The sequence below is a fragment of the Lampris incognitus genome, chromosome 6, assembly GCF_029633865.1.
Source record: "Lampris incognitus isolate fLamInc1 chromosome 6, fLamInc1.hap2, whole genome shotgun sequence".
NCBI classification, from domain to species: domain Eukaryota; kingdom Metazoa; phylum Chordata; class Actinopteri; order Lampriformes; family Lampridae; genus Lampris; species Lampris incognitus.
The window spans coordinates 7,635,338-7,658,583 of NC_079216.1; the positions used below are offsets into that span (position 1 = coordinate 7,635,338).

Below are 23,246 nucleotides of genomic sequence, written 5' to 3' on the forward strand. Positions count from 1 at the left end.
TGTGAGGTAGAGAGAAGGAGCGAGAGAGTGCGAGTGAGAGAGATGGAGGGTGTGTGAGGTAGAGTGAAAGAAAGGGAGCGAGAGAGTGCGAGTGAGAGAGATGGAGGATGTGTGAGGTAGAGTGAGAGAAAGGGAGCGAGAGAGTGCGAGTGAGAGAGATGGAGGGTGTGTTAGGTAGAGTGAGAGAAAGGGAGTGAGAGAGATGGAGGGTGTGTGAGGTAGAGAGAGAGAAAGGGAGTGAGAGAGATGGAGGGTGTGTGAGGTAGAGAGAGAGATGGAGGGTGTGTGAGGTAGAGAGAGAGAAAGGGAGTGAGAGAGATGGAGGGTGTGTGAGGTAGAGAGAAAGGGAGCGAGAGAGTGTGTGAGTGAGAGAGATGAGGGTGTGTGAGGTAGAGAGAGAGAAAGGAAGTGAGAGTGTGAGTGAGAGAGATGAGGGTGTGTGAGGTAGAGAGAGAGAAAGGAAGTGAGAGTGTGAGTGAGAGAGATGGAGGGTGTGTGAGGTAGAGAGAGAGGAGTGAGAGTGTGAGTGAGGGTGTGTGAGGTAGAGAGAGAGAAAGGAAGTGAGAGTGTGAGTGAGAGAGATGGAGGGTGTGTGAGGTAGAGAGCGAGAAAGGGAGTGAGAGAGATGGAGGGTGTGTGAGGTAGAGAGAGAGAAAGGGAGTGAGAGACTGAGTGAGAGAGATGGAGGGTGTGTGAGGTAGAGAGAGAAAGGGAGTGAGAGACTGAGTGAGAGAGATGGAGGGTGTGTGAGGTAGAGAGAAGGAGCGAGAGAGTGCGAGTGAGAGAGATGGAGGGTGTGTGAGGTAGAGTGAGAGAAAGGGAGCGAGAGAGTGCGAGTGAGAGAGATGGAGGATGTGTGAGGTAGAGTGAGAGAAAGGGAGCGAGAGAGTGCGAGTGAGAGAGATGGAGGGTGTGTTAGGTAGAGTGAGAGAAAGGGAGTGAGAGAGATGGAGGGTGTGTGAGGTAGAGAGAGAGAAAGGGAGTGAGAGAGATGGAGGGTGTGTGAGGTAGAGAGAGAGATGGAGGGTGTGTGAGGTAGAGAGAGAGAAAGGGAGTGAGAGAGATGGAGGGTGTGTTAGGTAGAGTGAGAGAAAGGGAGTGAGAGAGATGGAGGGTGTGTGAGGTAGAGAGAGAGAAAGGGAGTGGGAGAGATGGAGGGTGTGTGAGGTAGAGAGAGAGATGGAGGGTGTGTGAGGTAGAGAGAGAGAAAGGGAGTGAGAGAGATGGAGGGTGTGTGAGGTAGAGTGAGAGAAAGGGAGTGAGAGAGATGGAGGGTGTGTGAGGTAGAGTGAGAGAAAGGGAGTGAGAGAGATGGAGGGTGTGTGAGGTAGAGAGAGAGATGGAGGGTGTGTGAGGTAGAGAGAGAGAAAGGGAGTGGGAGAGATGGAGGGTGTGTGAGGTAGAGAGAGAGGTGGAGGGTGTGTGAGGTAGAGAGAGAGATGGAGGGTGTGTGAGGTAGAGAGAGAGAAAGGGAGTGAGAGAGATGGAGGGTGTGTGAGGTAGAGAGAGAGATGGAGGGTGTGTGAGGTAGAGAGAGAGAAAGGGAGTGAGAGAGATGGAGGGTGTGTGAGGTAGAGAGAGAGATGGAGGGTGTGTGAGGTAGAGAGAGAGAAAGGGAGTGAGAGAGATGGAGGGTGTGTGAGGTAGAGAGAGAGAAAGGGAGTGAGAGAGATGGAGGGTGTGTGAGGTAGAGAGAGAGAAAGGGAGTGGGAGAGATGGAGGGTGTGTGAGGTAGAGAGAGAGATGGAGGGTGTGTGAGGTAGAGAGAGAGAAAGGGAGTGAGAGAGATGGAGGGTGTGTGAGGTAGAGTGAGAGAAAGGGAGTGAGAGAGATGGAGGGTGTGTGAGGTAGAGTGAGAGAAAGGGAGTGAGAGAGATGGAGGGTGTGTGAGGTAGAGAGAGAGATGGAGGGTGTGTGAGGTAGAGAGAGAGAAAGGGAGTGGGAGAGATGGAGGGTGTGTGAGGTAGAGAGAGAGATGGAGGGTGTGTGAGGTAGAGAGAGAGATGGAGGGTGTGTGAGGTAGAGAGAGAGAAAGGGAGTGAGAGAGATGGAGGGTGTGTGAGGTAGAGAGAGAGATGGAGGGTGTGTGAGGTAGAGAGAGAGAAAGGGAGTGAGAGAGATGGAGGGTGTGTGAGGTAGAGAGAGAGATGGAGGGTGTGTGAGGTAGAGAGAGAGAAAGGGAGTGAGAGAGATGGAGGGTGTGTGAGGTAGAGAGAGAGAAAGGGAGCGAGAGTGTGTGAGAGATGGAGGGTGTGTGAGGTAGAGAGAAGGAGCGAGAGAGTGCGAGTGAGAGAGATGGAGGATGTGTGAGGTAGAGAGAGAGAAAGGGAGCGAGAGAGTGAGAGAGATGGAGGGTGTGTGAGGTAGAGAGAGAGAGTGAGAGAGATGGAGGGTGTGTGAGTGAGAGAGATGGAGGGTGTGTGAGGTAGAGAGAGAGAAAGGGAGCGAGAGTGTGTGAGAGAAAGTGAGAGAGAGGTAGATGGATGGGAGCAGTAATACAAAAAGACGCACAGAGGAAGACGGATGGGAGCGAGGGAGAGGGAGCAGAGAGGAGCGCAGGGAGGCAGTATAGGAGGGGAGTGAGGCGAGTGCAGATGGAGGCCTGAACAGTGTACAGCAGATTTATGTGAACGCCGTCGCGGTAACGACGAGCCGTCACTGCGTAATGACTCGTTCATTAAAAGCGGGCGCACTCTGCGAAATGTCCCCTTTATTTGTCTCGGTCCCCTGGGACAAACGGTGACCCGGTCCATTGTTGATGCTGCAGCATCCGGTTTTTCATCAGACCTGACCTAACTGACAGGTCGCCCGTGGTGCACTGGAAAAACTCATTTTGGCGAAGCCGAGCGGGTCCCTTTCCCCCGTTAACGATGATCGGGTCACAGTCCAGTCACGCTCTGTAATTCCGGCGTGTCAGCCGCCCTAATGCCAGGCGTCTGGCAGACAGGGTGGCGGGGTGATTATGGAGGATTAGTATCGGTAGTGAATTATCAAGCGGCAAATTATTCATTTGATTACAAAGGACCGGGGTAGAAACGGTGCACTAATTAAATGAGTCGTTTTAATTGATTAGAGAGATTGAAGGGCTGCCTGTCAAAACTGGTTGTGTTGGGCGGCGGCGGCGGCGGGCGGGGGGGGGGATGGAGACGTGTTGTTGCTTTGGGAGGCGGAGATGCAGCTGGATATTAGAGGAGGAGAGGCTGGACTAAATGGATGAGAGACACCAAGGTCAGAAACACCGAGCTGATCACGTCCGCGCGGTCAAACCCCATCAGCGTTACTCACACAGGACACTTCCTGCATCACAATGCAACACGTGCTCCATGGGAGAACAAATACCGGGTGAGGTCCAAGGGCGTGTGTGTGTGTGTGTGTGTGATGGGCAGTGCTGCATTGTTGGGTGTTTGTTTGTTAAGTACTTGCCGAGTTGGAGGGTTCAGATGTGAAAAGTCATTATCTACGTTTCCGTTCAACTGTCGAGCACATTTGATCAAGTCCCAAAAATTAAAATGTGGACTAGGTGTGTTTCCGTCGCATCAGTTTAAGTGAACAAAACCGGGAGCGTAGTTTTACATGTCCTACATCACGTGTCCATAGTGTAACCTCCACAAGAAAGACTGACCAGTAGAGATGAAGAACCAGCTTATCTAGGGTGGCCGTAGTCCCAGAGGCTGAATACGGGACATAGTATCCAACTGCAACTCATTTAAAATACATAGTGGCCACTACTATAAGTTACACAATGTTAACACCAGATTCATGTAACTCTTCTTTATTAACCCAAATACTGGCATTCAAGTATTGCTAACATTCAGCACTGTCACTATCGTAGCATTTTAAACTCACCGGGTGTCCGGACAAAGAGGAGGTTGAGACATAGTCACAGAAGAACGTTTATTGCCCTTTTTATTACCATTGCGAGCCCGCTCTAGCACCGACTCGCACAGTTAATTTGGGTCACCCTCACCCCTCCCTCTCACTCGCCGTCCTCCAGCAAACCAACGGTCTTTCTGTGGCTCTGCGGTAGAAACACGAAAAACGATGATGTGAAAAATGACGATGCTTTTTTGTGCGAAGATGTGGAGTGATATCCATCCGTACGTCCTCCGTGAGCCATCGAAAAATGAGCTCCACCTGTTTGGCAAACAACCTTACTCTTATCCGCTACTGACGAGTCTTTTTTGAGACATTTGACCTGTTTCTGAAGATCTTCGTTGAACAAACGCACTCGCTTTTGTGACATTTGCGCTACACTGCTGCAACCTCCCATGTTTCTTCCGCGTGGCCGTCGTTGCGAGGTGGACAACATTATGACTTATCCGTTTGGTGGTTGTAGCAGGTATTACACGTAGGCTATTCTAAAACACGGAATTCACTCCAATGTCCTTTAAACAACCACAATAACACTGCTGGTACACATACAGAATAACCACACAAACCACCAGGCACGGAAATACAGGGCATGGAGGTGAAAGTAGGCTGGAAAACAGGGCGTATGGTCACCCTAAGCTCATCGTGTGATTAAACTCTATTAACGCTGAATTTTTCATCTGGCACACGTGTTTCCACGGGACAGTCAGCAAATGAACTCTTAACCACAAAAGACAAAAACCACCTCAACCCAGCGCACAAACTTTTTTGCGATATTTGGGATTTTTTTTGGTTTCCATTCGAAACGTCACGTTTCACTTAAACTGGCTTTATGAAAACCCCACCACTGACATCCGTTTCCAAAAAGCTAACGAAAATGTTTTTGGACCCCCCCCCCTTTTTTTCTCCCCAATTGTATTTGGTGAATTACCCCCACTCTTCCGAGCCGTCCCGGGGAGGGCTGCAGACTACCACATGCCTCCTCCCATACATGTGGAGTCACCAGCCGCTTCTTTTCACCTGACAGTGAGGAGTTTCGCCAGGGGGATGTAGCGTGTGAGAGGATCACGCTATTCCCCCCAGTTCCTCCGACTGACCAGAGGAGGCGCTAGTGCAGCGACCAGGACACACACCCACATCCAGCTTCCCACCCGCAGACACGGCCATTTGTGTCTGTAGGGACGCCCGACCAAGCCGGGGGTAACACGGGGATTCAAGCCGACGCTCCCCGTGTTGGTAGGCAACGGAATAGACCGCCACGCCCCTTCGATGCTCCAAAAAGTTAACAAAGATGACTGTCAAGAACTTCAGTACTTGTGATTGTCAAACATCCTGGCTTTTTGGTGTACTCTTTCCTGTTGTTCTGCAAATCCTCTATGGCCCAGACCTAACTGAGATTTTTTTACATCTAGTTTTTGAGATCATGAGTTGGATTCAGACCCACGGCACTTGTACCCAGCATGTTCGATCATTCAGTCAAACTTCAATTGTAAAGCACATTTCATACAGTAAAATTACGCTATATAATTTGCTTTTACGTGAGAAGAAAAAACCACCAGCTGCTTGGCCAAATTACACCTCTTCAGATCTCAAATGGTCGTTGGGCATCAGTGTCAAGATAATGTCAAAACCTTCACGTGTGAGGCTGTTCATGTGTGAGTCCGTCTGTGTATGTGTGTGTGCGGTTCCCTTGCACAGTCATGTGGACAAAATGACAGCTGTTATACCTTTGCCCGGTGTGTGCAGGCCGGCCAGGTGATGTGCCGCAGGATGGTGTGTGACTGTGACAACCCCAACGCCGACCTCTTCTGCTGCCCCGAATGCGACCCGCGGCTGAGCAGCCAGTGTCTGCACCAGAACGGCCTGCTCACCTACGGCAGCGGAGACACCTGGGTGGAGAACTGCCAGCAGTGCCAGTGCCTGGTGAGTGAAGGGGGAGTGGTGGGTTGGATCTGAGACCATAGTCATGCATCAAATAGTATTTGAAAAATACCCGGATGTCATACTACATCCAGAGAAATATCAAGAGAATGCTAACACTACACTGGCACGAATATCCCATAATGCATTGCAGTACTGCGCAACAACAATCAACAATGGTGGAGGGCGATACAAAACCCAGCTGGCAGAATGGTGGAACCTGGCTGCTCTGATGGCCGAGCGGAATAAACCGCTGTTCTGGCAACCCGCTTGTCATGTGGCTGGGAGGTTGGTATCTCAGACTCGCCGTAACCGGTCACGGCCAGAGCGTCCACGGGATAAGGCATTCATTAGGCCACCCTTACCCGAGGGATAGTGGGTGTAGATCGGTGTAGTGTTCGGGGACTCGTCGTTCTCCAGCGACCCCTCTTGCCCATCCGGGCGCCTACAGTCAAGCAACTGAAAGCATTCTCCCTACGTCTCCTTCGCGGCCTGAAGGTGATGCAATCCATGCGAGGCTTCAGCGTGTAGAATAGCGAGAGCAGCCGACACGAGTTTGAAGGAAGCTGGTGTTACGACTATCTCCTTCCTGTGGAAACGTGAGCCAGGGGCGTTATTCGACAAGAGTTCCGGCCATATGCCATTGGGTTAATCAGGTGGGATAAAGGGAAAAACTAGAAATAAAAAACCGAATGGTGGAACCTGTTTAAAAAAAGATGTGGGTCACAACACCGGTAGAGGTTCACACACAGCGCGCTGTCATTAACACCCAAAGAGCTGAAAGAAAGCGGCGCAGCTCTGTGATGAAGTAGTGTGTCAAAATACCCATTATAATTTTTACTCATGTACTAGTACACTGGAGGAAGGTACACGTATGTAGTATGTGATTTCAAACGCAACCCTGGTATCGTACCACCAGGTGCAGAATACACCGGGTAGTACCTGGTGTATATACAGTGGATATAAAAAGTCTACACACCCCTGTTAAAATGGCAGGTTTTTGTGATGTAAAAAAATGAAACCAAGATGAATCATGTCAGAACTTTTGCCACCCTTCATGTGAAACTGCAAACTATGAAAGTAACATGAAAAAACAATCAGAGACATTTCAAGCCCTCCAAAACTCACAAGACGAGAAGAAAACTGGTGGGGGAGGCTGCCAAGAGGCCTACGACAACATTAAAGGAGCCGCAGAAGAATTTCTGGCATGGCACTGGTTGCTCTCGACATGTAACAACAATCTCCCGTATTCTTCATATATCTGGGCTATGGGCAGCAGGACGGAAGCCTTTCACATGAAAAACAAAACTAAAAAAAACATCCAAGCCCGGATACATTTTGCATGGAGATACATCCAGTCTCCCAAAACCATGTGGGAAAACGCTTTATGGTCTGATGAGACCAAGGTTGAATTTTTTTATTTTTTAAAACCCAATTGTACCCGGCCAATTACCCCACTCTTACGAGCCGTCCCAGTCGCTGCTCCACCCCCTCTGCCGATCCGGGGAGGGCTGCAGACTACCACATGCCTCCTCCCATACATGTGGAGTCGCCAGCTGCTTCTTTTCACCTGACAGTGAGGAGTTTCACTTGGGGGACATAGCGCGTTGGAGGATCACGCTATTCCCCGACCGACCAGAGGAGGTGCTAGTGCAGCCACCAGGGCACATACCTACATTCGGCTTCCCACCCACAGACACGGTCATTTGCATCTGTAGGGACGCCCGACCAAGCCGGAGGTAACACAAGGATTCGAACCGGCGATCCCTGTGTTGGTAGGTAACGGAATAGACCGCTACGCTACCCAGACGCCCCAGGGTTGAATTTTTATAACCATAATTCCAAAAGGTATGTTTGGCACAAAAACAACACAGCACATCACCAGAGGAACACCATCCCCACGGTGAAACATGGTAATGGCAGCATCAGGCTTTGGGGCTGCTTTTCTTCAGCTGGAACTGAGGCGGTAGTCAAGGTGGAAGGACTCATGACTAGCTCCAAATACCAGTCAATTTTGGACAGGGTTTGAAATACACACTGGCTTTCAGGGGAGCCTACTACACATGTCACATGCACGTGACTACATGGGCGTGCAGGGTAAATTGCAGAAACACAATTCACTGTTGCAATGTTTAATATGAATGATGATGATTTATCATCATCATTCATATTAATAATAATATCACTCGAGCAACAACAACAAAAAACCCGCACAGGGAATCGGCCAATGGTTTGTGCTATGCTTCTAAACAGACCAGACCTAGGTTACATCATGTGACAGTATCAGAACATGCACACAGCCTCAACTGTTGGTCTTGCATAAAACAGGACGCATAGCACACATTGCCTATATTATAGGCAAGCCTTTCCTACTTCGTGCAAGTCAGTCTGGTAAACAGAATCACATAACAGTCATAACAAAACAGGGCTACAGCCAGTTCTCACAAACGCACAACTCGAGCAAGTAATTGCCTTATTCTTACCTTAAATCAGAAGCGACCATAGGATAACTTGTTTGCTAGCCAACTCAGTGAAGAGAAGTTCTAGTGGTGATGTAAACGTAGTGATTTCAGTGCGCTGCCACACATAGATGACCACAGCAGGAAGAGACACAGCATTATGATTGTTATAGTAGAGACAAATGTTTGGAAATTGGAATATAATGAGTGTGTAAACACAACAATGGCATGTTGTTACTATTATTAATTTCAGGAACCTTAACGTACAGATAAAAAATATATCTATAAACCTGTGACAAAAAATGGATGATGTTTCAGAGCTCCCCCTAAATTTCTCAAAGTAGGCTTTCAAGGGAGCTCATATCCTTTCCAGAGGAGCCAAGCTCCCCTTAGTGCCCCCATAAATCAAACCCAGATTTTGACACAAAACCTTCAGGTGTCTGCTAGAAAGCTGAAGATCAAGAGGAATTTCAGCCGTATGAGTTTAAATACTTGGGGTCGACTGTCCAAAGTAACAGGAAGTGCAGGAGAGAGGTGAAGAAGAGAGTGCAGGCAGGGTGGAGAAGAGTGTCAGGAGTGATTTGCGACAGAAGCATACCAGCAAGAGTTAAAGGGAAGGTTTACAAGATGGTTGAGACCAGCTATGTTGTATGGTTCGGAGACAGTGGCACTGACGAAGAGTTGGCAGAGTTGTGCAAGGCGGCTGGTGTGACAGAGGAAGATACAGAGGACAGGAAGAGATGGGAATGGATGATCCGCTGTGGCGACCCCTAACGGGAGCAGCCGAAAGTAGTAGTAAGAGAGGAATTTCGCCTTTCAGCCTGACAACCACCCAAAGCATACATCCAGATCAACAAAGGAATGGCTTCACCAAAAGAAGATCGGTGTTTTGGAACGACCCAGCCAGGGCTCAGACCTGGCTGGGTCATTCCAAGAAGATCCCCAGAAGATGTGTGGGGTGACCTGAAGAGGCCTGTGCACAGGAGATGCCCTCACAATCTGACAGATCTAAAACGTTTTTGCAAGGAAGAGTGGGGAAATATTGCCAAGCTGACAGACTCTTAAGCAAGAAGACTGAGTGCTGTAATAAAACCAAAAGGTGCTTCAACAAAGTGTTAGTTTAGGGGTGTGCACACTTATACATAACAAGTTTTTTTTATTTACGTTTTATATTTTTTCTTTTTTTTTTTTCCCTAAAAGGTGTCAGTTTCTTTTTCATTTGAATTTTATAGGTTGCAATTTCACACAAGTTCTGACATGATTTATTTTGGTTTCATTTTTTTACATCATAAAAATCTGCCATTTTAACGGGGGAGCGTAGACTTTTTATATCCACTGGATATACATCCCACCAGGTGGCGTAATACATAGACACTTTAAAGACCTGGTACTATGCCACCGGGTGAAGAGGCGAGCAGCCGTTGCAAGCCATTTTAAAATGTAGCTCATCTGACATCACATTTGGGAGGTGACTGAAACTGTGAATCGATTGGCTGGATTTGATTTGAAACGATCGTTTAAACTGGTTTTTTTTTTAATCACCGTTTTTCAACTGCGGTTCCCCTGAACCTGCAGCATTATTGGTTTTCTATTCTACCAGGTAGTTAATCACATTCACCTGTTGTGCCAGGTCTTAAACACACGCTGCGTCTGTCACTTGCAATGTTAAGAGCCTGTGAGAAAGGTTTCAGGCGTGTTTGAGCATTTATGAGAAAGCTGTGAGCGATTTTGCACCGCTGTTGCTCTTCTACGCCATGTTCCATGTTGCTCGCTGTCACGTAGACTCAAGTACACCGGTGTCACGACCAAATGTAGGAGAGACACACAAAATGCATATGGTAAAGTCAGGTAGGGCTTCTGGGTTGCGTAGTGGTCTATTCCATTGCCTACCAACACGGGGCTCACTGGTTCGAATCCCTGTGTTACCTCCGGCTTGGTCAGGCATCCCGACAGACACAATTGGCCGTGTCTATGGGTGGGAAGCCGGATGTGGGTATGTGTTCTGGTCACTGCACTAGCGCCACCACCCCCCCAGTTACTTGGGGCGCCTGTTCCGGGGGGAATAGCGTGATCCTCCCATGCGCTACGTCCCCCTGGTGAAACTCCTCACTGTCAGGTGAAAAGAAGCGGCTGCTAACTCCACATGTATGGGAGGAGGCATGTGGTAGTCTGCAGCCCTCCCCGGATCAGCAGAGGGGGTGGAGCAGCGACCGGGACGGCTCGGAAGGGGGGGGTGGCAAAAAGTGACACAGAAGTCAAATTAGACCTATGTTGTCCTTCAGTGCAGGAAAATGGTGTCGAAAGTGGTTGATCGATTGGCCCGCAACACTGACTTGAGGCTTTGCTCTGTGTGTCGAACCGACGTGACGTCACAGGGTTTAGGTGAGCAGTCCCGGGGCATTATGGCAGCCACCATGAAATCATCACTTTTGGAGACGGACATCATAGTTGTGTGAGCTCTTTATTTGCAGTCACTAGCATGGCTTGTTAGTGTATATCACTGTATATCTTCTGTGCTTATTGTTCCTTTGAAAATAGCTTCGTGGAATAAACTGCACAACAGGTGAATGTCATCAACTAACACGCCAAATAAAACACCAGCATGACTGATGGCACCTTGGAAACTGGATTGGGGGGCATGCCATGATATTTTCAGGGTTGGGGGTCAGATCCCTGCTGTGGCGACCACCTGTGCACTTTTCACATGCACTATACAGTGTGCCAGGGTTTCCCAATCATCTTCATGCCGGGACCCACCAAATATTTTGTGAAGTAAGTAATAAATTCTCACTACAGGTCAAGAAGTGAGATAATTACTGGTGTTAGATAACGAGCTAGTCCGGTCTACTGCTCATTAATGCAGCAGTCCCCTCCTACAGTATTCAGTCATGACCTACTCATGACCAGCTACAACAGACAAGACATCTGCGGGCTCGCCTGACGTCTCAGATGATCTCAGATTCACTCCATGCTTTGAAGTCTCTTTACAATTTTTATAACCTAATACATTTTAATATGCTTCGCCATATTCTACATTACCTCGCTCTGTATGTCATCTCCGGTTGTACATTATAATTCTGTTACTCATGTATTCTGTGCGCCTGCCGCCCAATGACTGCTGGGATAGGCTCCAGCATCCCGCGACCCCGATTGGGATAAGCGGCGTGGATAATGGATGAATGTATGGATTCTGTGCATTCAATACCTGTTTCACGTCTGTCTGTCCTGGAAGAGGATCCCCCACCTCTGTTGCTCCTCCTGAGGTTTCTCACTGTGGCAGATGGAAGACGAACACGGGTTAGCAAAATGCAGGGTCTTTATTTGCAGGTCTATTTACAAGGTTCAAAAGTCTCTCAGATCGCAGGCTGTATGGGCCGGTGCTGGAGCCTCTGTTGTTTGGCTCCTTCTCAGTTTCTCCGTGTCAGTGTGTCGGTCCAGGACCCAGCCTCACTGCAGCATATAAAGCATGGCACGTTAATTGAGTACACTTGAGGCCAGTCACTTAATCAAGCACTAACCCGTCTGCTCTCCTGCGACCCACACGTCCTCTCTCTCCGCTTGCAGCCGAGGCTAAACCACATCCCACTATCACACTTACATTTATTTATTTTTTTGTCCTGGTGAGGTTTTTCTTGTGGAGTTTTTCCTCAACTGAGTCGAGGGTCTAATAATGAAAGGCGGTGTCATATACTGCACTGATTGTAAAGCCCTGTGATGGCCTGGTGGGCTGTCCAGGGTGTCTCTCCGCCTGCCGCCCAATGACTGCTGGGATAGGCTCCAGCATCCCCGCGACCCTAAGAGCAGGATAAGCGGTTTGGATAATGGATGGATGTAAAGTCCTTTGGGACTACTTTGGGATTTTGGACTATACAAATGACCTTGATTGACATGTCAACATTAAACATTGTTTAAATGATATTGGGAAAACAATTAAATCATTGCATTGGCTCAAAAGTATCTTTGAGACAATGCAGTTACACGCATTTTGCATCTCCAAACAAAATGTGTTTAATGTGGACATCCGGCGACCCTCCTGCTCCCCTGCTGTGGCCCATTTGTAGGTCTTCACCCATATCAAAGAAGGTTGAATCAGTTCATCTGGACACAACGTTTGACAGACACGTTTCATCACTCAACTAAGTGACCTCTTCAGTCTCTACTGACTGCAGGTATCCCCCACACCTATAAACAACACAGTACAATATAGTTCCCTAAGGACCCAAACCAACGACCAGTTTCATGTGCAAATACAGGTGTGACCATTAAATAGAGTTTCGATGGCCATGTGTACTGTTCACAGAGGGTTGGGGAAGGGTTGCAATCACAGCATTGTAAGATGGTGACAGATGTACTCTTAGCTCCACCCCCCCCCCCGGTTCAGGGATGGACGTTCCCTCTTCACATAGATGGCCTCTTTGACTCCCCGTTCAAACCAGCGTTCCTCCCTATCAAGGATGTGCACATCCTCATCCCTGAAAGACTGGCCACTGGCCTGTAGATGGTGTAGACTGTGTAGTCCTGGTCTGGCGTGTTAGCTCTCCTGTGTTGTGCCGTCCTCTTGGCGAGCGTCTGTTTAGTTTCCCCAATGTACAAGTCACGGCAATCCTCCTGGCACTTAACAGCGTACACTATATTGCTCTGTTTGTGCCGGGGGACCCGATCCTTGGGGTGGACCAACTTCCGGCGCAGCGTGTTTTGGGGTTTGAAAGCAACTGAGATATGGCCTTTTGAAAATGCACGTCTCAGCTTTTCCGACATTGCCGCCACCTACAGAATCACAGCTGGTTTACACTTGGGCAGCAGTTGTCCGTCTCCTCTCTTCTATCTGCTGGTGCACTGTTTGGGCGTCTTCCTGGCTTTGACAAACACCCAGTTAGGATAACCACACTTAACCAGGACCTGTTTAATGTGGGATTTCTCCCCTTCCCGTCTTGACCCATAGTTTGGAAACCACTGCTGTGTATCGTGTGCCCTAAGCCACGCTTCAATCCAAACAAAAAGCAGACTGATAGTGAATTTCATAAAGTCAGGAAACAAATCGTCTGGTGGAAAAAAGTGAAGCCAGACTGTGTCCTTCAAAACATTCAAGAGAGGACGAGTTTGAAAATTCATTTGCGCTTCATCCTCTTTATCCACTTCTACATCAAGAAAATGTAAATACCTTTTGTGATAGAAGAAGTATTTCTCCTTTTCATCTTAAATCGACTTTTCTTATAAGCAGCTTTAGAAATAGCTCAGAGGAGATATACGTACTTGTTTGGGGCTGTGAGCATGCAGGTTTTAAAACACGACACCAGTTCGTCAGGCTTTAGTGCTCCTTTCAGCATAGAGTCTCTACGGGTCCTGAAAAGGTTTCAACATGTTTTAAATGATAAAAACTACATTCAGGAGCTTAAAGGGTCTGAAATGTTCCCAAACCAAGCACCTCGATTCTTAAAGAAGTCCGTTTTAGGAGTGAGAAAAATGTTGTGCTTTCTTGTTGCGCTGTTTGTTGTGACAGTGACAGGCCCATTCACAGAGACCTGTAATCTCAAGGTCTGAAGGGGTGTTTTAGGCCAATCACCCCACTCTTCCGAGCCATCGCTGCTCAACCCCAATCCGGGGAGGGCCGCAGACTACCACATGCCTCCTCTGATACATGAGGAGTCGCCAGCTGCTTCTTTTCACCTGACAGTGAGGAGTTTCACCCGGGGGATGTAGCGCGTGGGAGGATCACGCTACCCCCCCCCACACACACACATTTCCCCTCCCCCCCCGAACAGGTGCCCCGACCAACCAGAAGAGGCGCTAGTGCAGCGACCAGAACACATACCCACATCCAGCTTCCCACCCACGGACACGGCCAATTGTGTCTGTAGGGATGCCTGAACAAGCCGGAGGTAACACGGGCATTCAAACCGGGATCCCCGTGTTGGTAGGCAACGAAATAGACCGCTACGCTACCTGGACGCCCTGTCTGATGGGTTTTTGTTGACACATTTTATTTCACTTGTGAAACTGGTCTAAGTGAGCGATATATGGATGGAGGAATTGATGAGTTGGCAGATGGACAGACAGATAGATATATGTATAGTGGTTGCACTATATGTTTATCTATTGTCAATATAGTATGTCCATATGATAGATCAGCAGTGACAAGCGCAAATGTCTAAGCTATAGTGCCCTGAAAAAGGAGTCCAGGGAGAGGAGAAAAGGAAGTTTTCCCTGGAAAAGGTTTCAGTTGTCGACTTCAGGCTGGAAGGGAGGAGGAGAGTTGACGTGTACTCACTGCACTGCTATTTGCCTCACACAAGGAGAAATGGAAGGAAATCATTGAGAGAAAAGGTGAAGGTCATACCGAGAACGTGTATGGAGGGTGGGAGGCAACTGTGTGCATGCGGTGCCACGGACGTGGTGTTTGGAGTGAATGCAGACATCGCTCGTGTGGATGTTGCAGATAATGCAAATATTGCACACACATGCCGACCCTTCCCTGTATGTTCTAATAAACAACCTGGCTGTCTTCCACTGCGAATGCGTGTTATTTTTCTTGTTCACTCACTCGGCCATGTTGACCTTCTTCCAACGTCCCCCCAAAACCACAGACCCCACTGTTCAAACAATGGGGGGAGGCTTGGCGTGCACTGCCTGCTGAACCTGACAGGAGCAGTGCACGCTTCTGCCTGCTCAGACACTCCTCACCAGCATAACCATATGGTTGTTAAATGCAAATGTCATTCTTTACATCCACTCACCACCCCTCCAGTCCCTCCCCTGCTGTCCCCCACCCCCAGCACCACTCCTTCTGTTCAGACTCACAAATCAAGTGTCATGGAACTTGCTGCTCCAGCTTCCCTTTCCTGTCTTCCCCTGCGTTCACTGCCTCTTTCAGCCTCCTCCCGTAGATGAGATGTGCTTGTGTAGCGCAGACACACTTGGCACGGTACTCAGTTTCTTCATTAGCATGTGAATGTGAGCTGGTCCCCGGTCTCACCAATCCACGATCGGTGTAGAATGAGTAATGTCAGCTGCTCCCATTGTGCCGCTGTCCTTCAGGCTGGACCTGAGGGCTGCTTCTTGGATTACTTACAGCAGACCATTATCGTGGTGGTGTTGGTGGAGGTGATGTGTGTGTGTGTGTGGGGTGGGGGTGGGGGCTTGAAAATCACTAGGTTGCTGAGACGCTGTAGGGAAGTGGTGCAGTTGGCCTAAAATGGGTTTGCTCTGCTTTGCTCCGGCTGAGGCTGCGCAACACACAGTGGAGTGCAGATTATAAAATGTATGCCAACACACACACACGTTATACCCATCCAAGCTTTATAAGGCTCACGCAGACATGCACGATGACAGGGGTGTAAAACAGACACACAAACAAACACACTCACAGAAACACACACCACAAGCGCACACGTGGGTTGCACACATGCGTGGATAGCCAAGGGGAAAACGCACGCATACAAACCTAAGTGCATGTGTATGCACCTGGGAACACCTGTCGCAACAGCAGCAGCAGTCATGCACACACATGCAGGAGCACACATACGCTCACACAGGCAAACGACTGCCAGCCAAAGATTGAAAAAGGAGCAGCAGCTGAAAGGGTGGGGTTGGGGGGGGGGGGGGAGAGAGAGAGTGGTCCTGGGAGATATGGTACGGGGCACCGGTAGCGTGACAGAGACGTGAAATGAACCTTGAATGCTTTTACACTTAGCGGAGCTGCGGTCATATCTCTGTGCTCAGCGGGAGCCTTTAAATTACACAGGGACGAGAGGCGGAGGGGCAGAGCTCTCTCTCCTCTCCATCCCTCTCCAGACCCAGATGTGAATCCCTCTCAGCCCGCCGCACAATCGTTAGAGACCAAGAAACACGACCTGAGCTGAGCTCTCGCCAAACCGGCCACTTGTGAGTCAGGATCTCGTTATATTGCCGGCGGGTGTGAGCAGAAGTGTTTTTCCACAGCCGAAGGCCTTCCAAATAATTTCAGCACCCAGGACAAACAAAGGAACAGTGCTGTGTGACTTGCATTCTAGTTTGACAATAGCAGTAATACTATAATATAAACTATGTTTATAGCACTTTTTAATAGAATAGCATAACAGGAAAAAAAACCCAATGCAAATATAAACTTAAGACTGCAAATGCTTGATCACATTTTGAATTCAGTCCTGGCCTTGGGCTAATTAAACCGGATTTGTCCGTAGATCCAAGACCCCACTTTAATACATACAGAGATAAAAAGCTCCGTAATGGAAAACAGGGCGAATCTATCATCTGATTTTAGGTGCAAGCTCGATTTCGGGTTGGCTGCAGCTCCTTCTGACGCCCAGCCAAAGCTGACGCATAATATCTGTCAGCAGTTATAATTCTCTGTGGGCATCTGCTTTGAAACACAATAAACGACAGATTTCTTATATAGACAGTGGCCCTTCAACGGCGGGGTAGAGAGAGAAGGCTTAAACTTCAGTGGGAGGCCCTAAAACATGGAAACAGCCTGGCTCACATAATGATCTCCTGAACTATCACAAAGAAATCAAAGGCGCATATCAAGGAGTCGCTCGGGCTTTGATGGAACCGATCAAACCCCAATGCCACAGTCTCCTGTAGGGAGGAACGAAGAGGAAGCCCTTTAATGGCCACTTTACAAGTGATGGGATATGCAGGGGAACTGGAATTTTTCAGTTTTCATACATCTCTCTCCAAGGAGACACACACACACGGTCAGAGTGCAGGGCCACATTTTGGGTAAGGGCCCAGGCACACCAAACCGACTAGCAGCGACGAAGGCCAACTGTTGCGTCGCCTCACCTTGCCTGCCGTCTGGGCCAAAAAGTAGCACTTGAACACACCGCAAAGACTACAGCCAACGGCCCTGATTCGCTAGCTTAGCACTGATTCGCTAAGCTGAACAGCCAATCGGAGTGATCTCGCTCACTGACGGGCTCCGCCGATTCAACATGCTGAATCGGCTGAAAAGCTGCCGACAGGGGTCTGACTAGTGCCGACGGTGCAGGACACCCCGCAAAAACTAGGGTCACAGACGCTCACTGATGGCCGACCATCAGCCCGGTGTGTCAGGGCCCTTAGCGCCTCTGCAGCAGATTCTGGGCCTCGGGTTCTTTGCTCAAGGGCACTTCGGCATTGATAGTAAAGCCTGCAGATGTCGACAGCATCTTCTTGTTGATGAGGATGTTTGAATTTCTGGCCTCTGGGCTGTGCTGATGCCACAGCAGCTGACAGGCACTTGTATTATAAAGTCTTACAGTAGGGTCTTTCTTATTGTGGCTCGACTCTGCATCTATCTTCATTGCAATTGCAGTACAGAAAATCAGTAGTGTGGGAAAATGGAAGGTGACAATTCAAAAAGCATGACAGAAGACAATTTGTTTTTGTTTTTTTACAACCTTTTGCCATCATGCATATCATTTTATTCAAAGGCTTTATTTTTGAGATTTTGGACAAGAGACCACAGCTAGACATTGCCTTTGAACACATACCTTAAATGTGTCCTTTAAACAACAAACCCCCCTAGTGTCTCAGTCAGACTGTGTCCATGACTGTCCATCATCTATGACTTCTCTGTTGTGCTGGCCGGCTAATTTATGGACGGTTACTGCTACCTACGCTAAGTATAGGCTGTTACTTCCTGCAGGTTAACCAGGAAGTGCATCAGCAATGTCCTCCACCATTGATCATATTGGACATTTCGGGTAACAACTCTTAATTGGCATTTTCACTTGCAAGTGTGCGCTCTAGATAATTGGGTTAAGTTGGACTTGTTGAAACATGTCAGGTGCTCATGTTCTGACACCCCATAAGATGCCGTTGTAAAGCTGAGCCCAGCAATGGTCCCTTTCCCAAAGTCTCCACAATGAAGCCAGTGAATATAATATATTTATCGATATCCATGACGGCAACACCTAAAAAATAAGACCAAGGTTGTAATGAAACAATCCACTGTACTCGTAACTCTGAGTCAGTATTCTTAACTAACAATCTAAATGCATCCTAGTACTTCAGCTTGGAAAAACATGGATGCCCCGAGCAAATCTGTGTTTGTTTGGCAAGCTTGTGACTCCTGCAAACATCTGAACAGGATCTACGTGACTATCTACAACACCATAAGCGTGGATGTTTTGCCTGGGTCCATTGAACAAATAACATGTGTTCATCATAACACAAAAACTACAGATTTATTAAGATCCAAGTTAGACATGCGTTCAAATAAAAACCTACGCAAAGGGAACTTTGTGTTATCCGTGTGCTGCCATGTTGCTAGGACTTCAGGGGCCCTATCTTGCACTCGGTGCAAGAGTCAAGGTGAAGAGACACAAAATCTGGCAAGGACGCATCTGGACACACTGGACGCTCCGGCCGTTGGGCAGGGTTTGGTTTTAGTTTGTCCGTTTTCAACATGGCAGCCGGGTCAAGAACGTTCTCATTTTACAGCGGAACAGTACACTAAAATATGTGAGGAGAGAAATAATCATCGCAGTAACAGAATCTTGATTCGTATTTGATCGGCGCTGCCTAGTTTGACAATTTGATCTGAGTTTTGTGAGCCGGGTGCGTTGCACCGGACAGACTCATTTGCATAAAGTTGGGGTCGTGTTCATGCAAATGAGTCGTGTTTATGCAAATCCAGAAACGGCGACTGGTCCGTCAATTTGCGGTACCATATTCATCACGCACCCCGCGGTCGGATCTCCTGCTCTCCAGAGAAAATGAATAGGATCCGTCGACTCGACATCTGTCAATGGATCGCCGCTGTTTCTGCACCTTCATTTCTAGTTTCCCGCCCAGTGCCTACGTTGTTTAAATTGCAAATGTACTTGAGGCCATCCTAGTGCCCATGGGTGTGCTGGTGTTAAAATGAGGTGTGGTCAGGCGCATTGGTGGCACATTACTATCTTGAGGCAGTGGAAAGCGATTGTGCCATTGACCAACAAAAACCTGGTCTAAAGTCAATGGCGCAGTATTTTCCTGCTATTTAAAGGGCGCATTATTCAGATAGTAAGGTGCGCCTACATAGGCAGGTGCACAACCCAAGTACACTCTGCTTGTTATACACACAGGGACACACAGCAGCGCATAAACATGCAAAAGATTACAACTAAAAACATTACAATGTGAAAGATTATTATAGTGTACATCACGATATTTAAAAAATAAATGTCAAAATGGTTACAACATTTATTAGAATTAACTAATTGCAATTGATGTTTTCGGTGAGCGGCGAGCTTTTGTTTTCCCCGTCTCCTGACATTATTACACCGGCTGTTCTGGTGATGCCAGAAGACGAGAACATGTTCGCCACTACCACCTCCCACATCTGCTTCACCTCAGGGAGCTTTGGGGGATTCCTGCTGCTCCCATAGATGGGCTACTCACACGCTTTCACTTCATGCACGAGCAGATCAATTTTCCTCAGCAGAAAACCGTTCCTCCAACTTGCCAAATCCACCATTTAAATAGCAATGCACCAAGGTGCTAGTGCACCTGGCTTTTAACGGGCTTGGGAGATGACACTGATTGGTTTCATGTTATGCCCAAAACACACCTATGATTAATAGTGAGACTAAGTACAACCCTTTTGCACCTTGCGCCCAAATTAGGTGCCGTTTAACTAGCGAAAGTGGATCTGGATACACCCTAAATGCACTTGTGCCATGCGCTTTAGACCATGAGCTATAGATCATTTAAATAGGGCCCAGGTCTGTTATCTCGGTCTTGAGTGATCTTGCTCAAGATTCTGACTTAAATGGCCATTCCTTGACACTTTTCCGAGTTACGACTTCACTGGAATGCAGCATAAAAAAATGGAACGATGCTTTCAGTGCTGCTTTCATTATTGATCCAAAAGTTTATTCAAAATCTGGTGTTTTTTCATGTGTTACCTCCCTACACATGAAAGATACTATGGTGACAGATGACTTCTTATGTGCGTTCTGTTTGCAACTGAAGCACTTCCTGAGGTGGTACCAAATGCCTGTTCCCGGACCTATTTGCTGGTATTTGGAAGCACTTTTCTGAACCCGTGGTACACTTTGTATGCAAGGGACAGTCTGGCACAGGTTGCCGCTGGTAATAGGGGGGGTCTTGTGATCATAAGCCACATCTGTGTAACCTGGTGGGCATCGTCACAGTGAGGAACAGATACCCAGGGCTACTTTTCAAATGCCTCCTTTTGGCTATGGGCACAGACGGACACTCGGGGGATTTTTGCCTCCATCAAATGTTTACTCACTGCGGGGAGGCAGGAGGTGTGGGCATTAGCCCTGCATGGGCCTGTATTTCATAGCCTGCCTAAATTACTGCAACATCACAGAAATGCTGAGCCAGGTGATTTTCAGTGATATTAAATATCCCCGGTGGGAGGCTCACAGAGGCATTCTCCTCTTGGAATGTTTGTGTGTCTGTGTGCGTGTGTGTGTGTAAATGCACAAGCCTGCTTTCCATTTCCCACAGAGGTGCATGGCAGAAAAAATACTCAAGGGGGTGAGAATGTGAGCAGAAGCGGGTCGGGCGAATGCTACGACCTAATCAGGATCCATAAAGTTGGCTGAAACACACGACCTGTTTTCAAGGGCCGGTTGCAAATGGTAGCCGGAGAAATCCAATAAGGCTTTCTCTGCTGAGAGTTTTTGTTGAGATTAATACGGGAACAACAATGAGGGAAGAAAACTAGAACGAGTCAATTAAGAAGTAGGAGCGTTCACCTCTTCGGTTAAGGAAGAAAAAAAGTCGCTGACTGGGGCGAAAGCTTTCTCGGCTCGCCTATATATCTCCTTTCTTCTCCTCCAACTTTTTTGTCTACATTAAGCAGCGGTGAGACAAACCTTCTAGCATGCAAATGCACAACGTCAGGAGAAATGTGTGAAACCGCATGAATCAATTTGGGAGTCGGGTAGGAAAATTAAACAGTGCATTTTCAGGGATGTAAATGTTATTTTAATCATTTGACAACTCTCTTCCATATATGCAAATTTTTTCTTTCTGTCTTTCCATCTTGTTTTCCTCGACTGCCTACAGTTTATACTGAATTTGTGCTGTTAACTTTTTAGCCAAGTTTTATCTGTGCTCACTAGCTAGCTGTCTGTTGGCTGTGTCAAAAATAGTCTTACTTTCTCTCCCTCTCTCTCGTAATCTCCACAGCAGGGGCAGGTTGACTGCTGGCCCCTGTCCTGCCCACCAGTGGACTGTGAGTTCACCGTGGTGCCCGAGGGCGAGTGCTGTGCCCGATGTGTCACCGACCCCTGCCAGGCCGACACCATTCGCAACGACATCACCAAGACGTGCACGGACGAGCACGGCATCTCACGCTTCAGTGGCTCCTCCTGGGTTAAACACGGCACCGAGTGCACCCTCTGTCAGTGCAAGGTGAGCCTGCCCCCCACCGCCCCTAATCCCCCCCCCCAACCCCGATCATCACGCCTTTAACAGTTGTATCGTTTCCAGTTCAGTGGCTGACACACAAGCCAGAAACGGTGATTTGAAACCGAGAAGCCGTTTTCATGCTTTGTAAATCAGAAAAATTACAAGGGATAAGTATCGACTCACCGAGTCGAAAGCCAGAGATCTTCTGCCAACATTCACATTTGTAATTCTTTGTAAAATATCACCGCCTGCAACCGACTTGGTGCAAAAATGACACCCGGCGGAATTCGAAATGTCAAACCGAGTCTGCGTGCCGCGCCAACACCGTTGAGTGTCATCTGAATATTCGTCAGAGTTCAATAGCGGTTAAAGTCTGATAATAACCCAGTCAAATTTTATTTTTTATAATCTTTTTTTTTTTCTCTCCCTCATTTCCAGAATGGACACATCTGTTGCTCAGTGGACCCCATGTGCCTCTAGTCCTGGCAGATCTGAAGGCACCTGTACAGTGTTCTCAAAGTTAAAAAATAAAATAGAATAAAAAAAAAAAAAACCACCACCCTGCATCTAGTCACCGTCCCTTTCACAGATCTTGGCCAAAACAGTATTTGCAGCGATACATTAGCATTTGTTTTCGTTTTCTGCCAGTGCCAAATGGGAGCAGATTGCTCACCGGGACATTACAAACGGTGGGATTTTGCCCATCATAGAAAAGAATAATAAAATTGCTTTTGGAGTACTTCCCTGTGATTGTTTAAACTAGAGTCCTCGTTTTATGAAAAACCCCACCCGTCCGGTGTTCCAAGGAGGATAAAACAAATGCTAAGAGTTATTTGCAAATCCTTGTTTGGAACCAGATTTGCCTCTGCAAATTCCTCTTTATACCAAAATGTGAATATGTGTGTCATACAAGAAGAGATGATCGACTGCAGTCCCCGCAACGCCACTCTTCGTTCAACCTCACCAAATCTGAGTGACCCTTTAGGGATCGACGCCTCCCCACTCCAAGTCATCTGCAACATGAAGCTGTAAGATATTACTATTACTGGCATGAGTGTGCTCGATGTCAAAAAGCATTTTTGCTGATTTCTAAACTTTAAATCTCTCAACCAAGATAGCCTAGATAGAGTAAGGCAGTTAGAGTAAGTTTTCGTTGCCACATTTATGAGAGTTGTCTAAATCATGTGGTGCTCTGTAGCTTTTGTTCTTATTCCCTTTTTTTCTAATTTATTTCCAAGCTTGTTATTGTGTAATGGTGAAATAAAGTATTTCCATTTACATTAAAAAAACAACTTGTCGTTTCAATGGAATTTGTATTTATCCATAATGTTGGATTAGGAGTGGAAGGTACACTCTACAGCTCTTTGTAAATGACGTTCCCATCCTCACGTTCAACTCGCTGGACTTGATGGGAGGGCTGTCGGCTTCATCTGAGAGCAAAGGATTGGATGCACTCCATTTGGTCTTGCTGGCATGCCGCATACTGCATAATGGCAAGGGTGGGAACACCACTTAAATGAAGTCCTGGTGTCAGATATTACAATGAATTTGAATCAGCTGGTGATCAAACTATGACAGACAGTGTGGGAGAAGTTGTGGTACAGCTCCTTTTTGGGAATGAGTTGTCTCAGTACAATAACTTTT

General features: G+C 47.7%; 1 protein-coding gene across 1 annotated transcript in view; it reads left to right on the forward strand.

The window, feature by feature from the left end:
* Window positions 1–22,534, forward strand: part of nell2a (neural EGFL like 2a) — a 183,550-nt gene extending 161,016 nt beyond the window's left edge. Inside the window, exons 18-20 of the mRNA XM_056281703.1 lie at window positions 5,617–5,793; window positions 21,381–21,605; window positions 22,041–22,534. Coding sequence (XP_056137678.1) covers window positions 5,617–5,793; window positions 21,381–21,605; window positions 22,041–22,082 — 444 coding nt within the window. The 3' untranslated portion in view covers window positions 22,083–22,534. The remainder of the gene's footprint in view (window positions 1–5,616; window positions 5,794–21,380; window positions 21,606–22,040) is intronic.
* The last annotated feature ends 712 nt before the right edge of the window (window positions 22,535–23,246 follow it).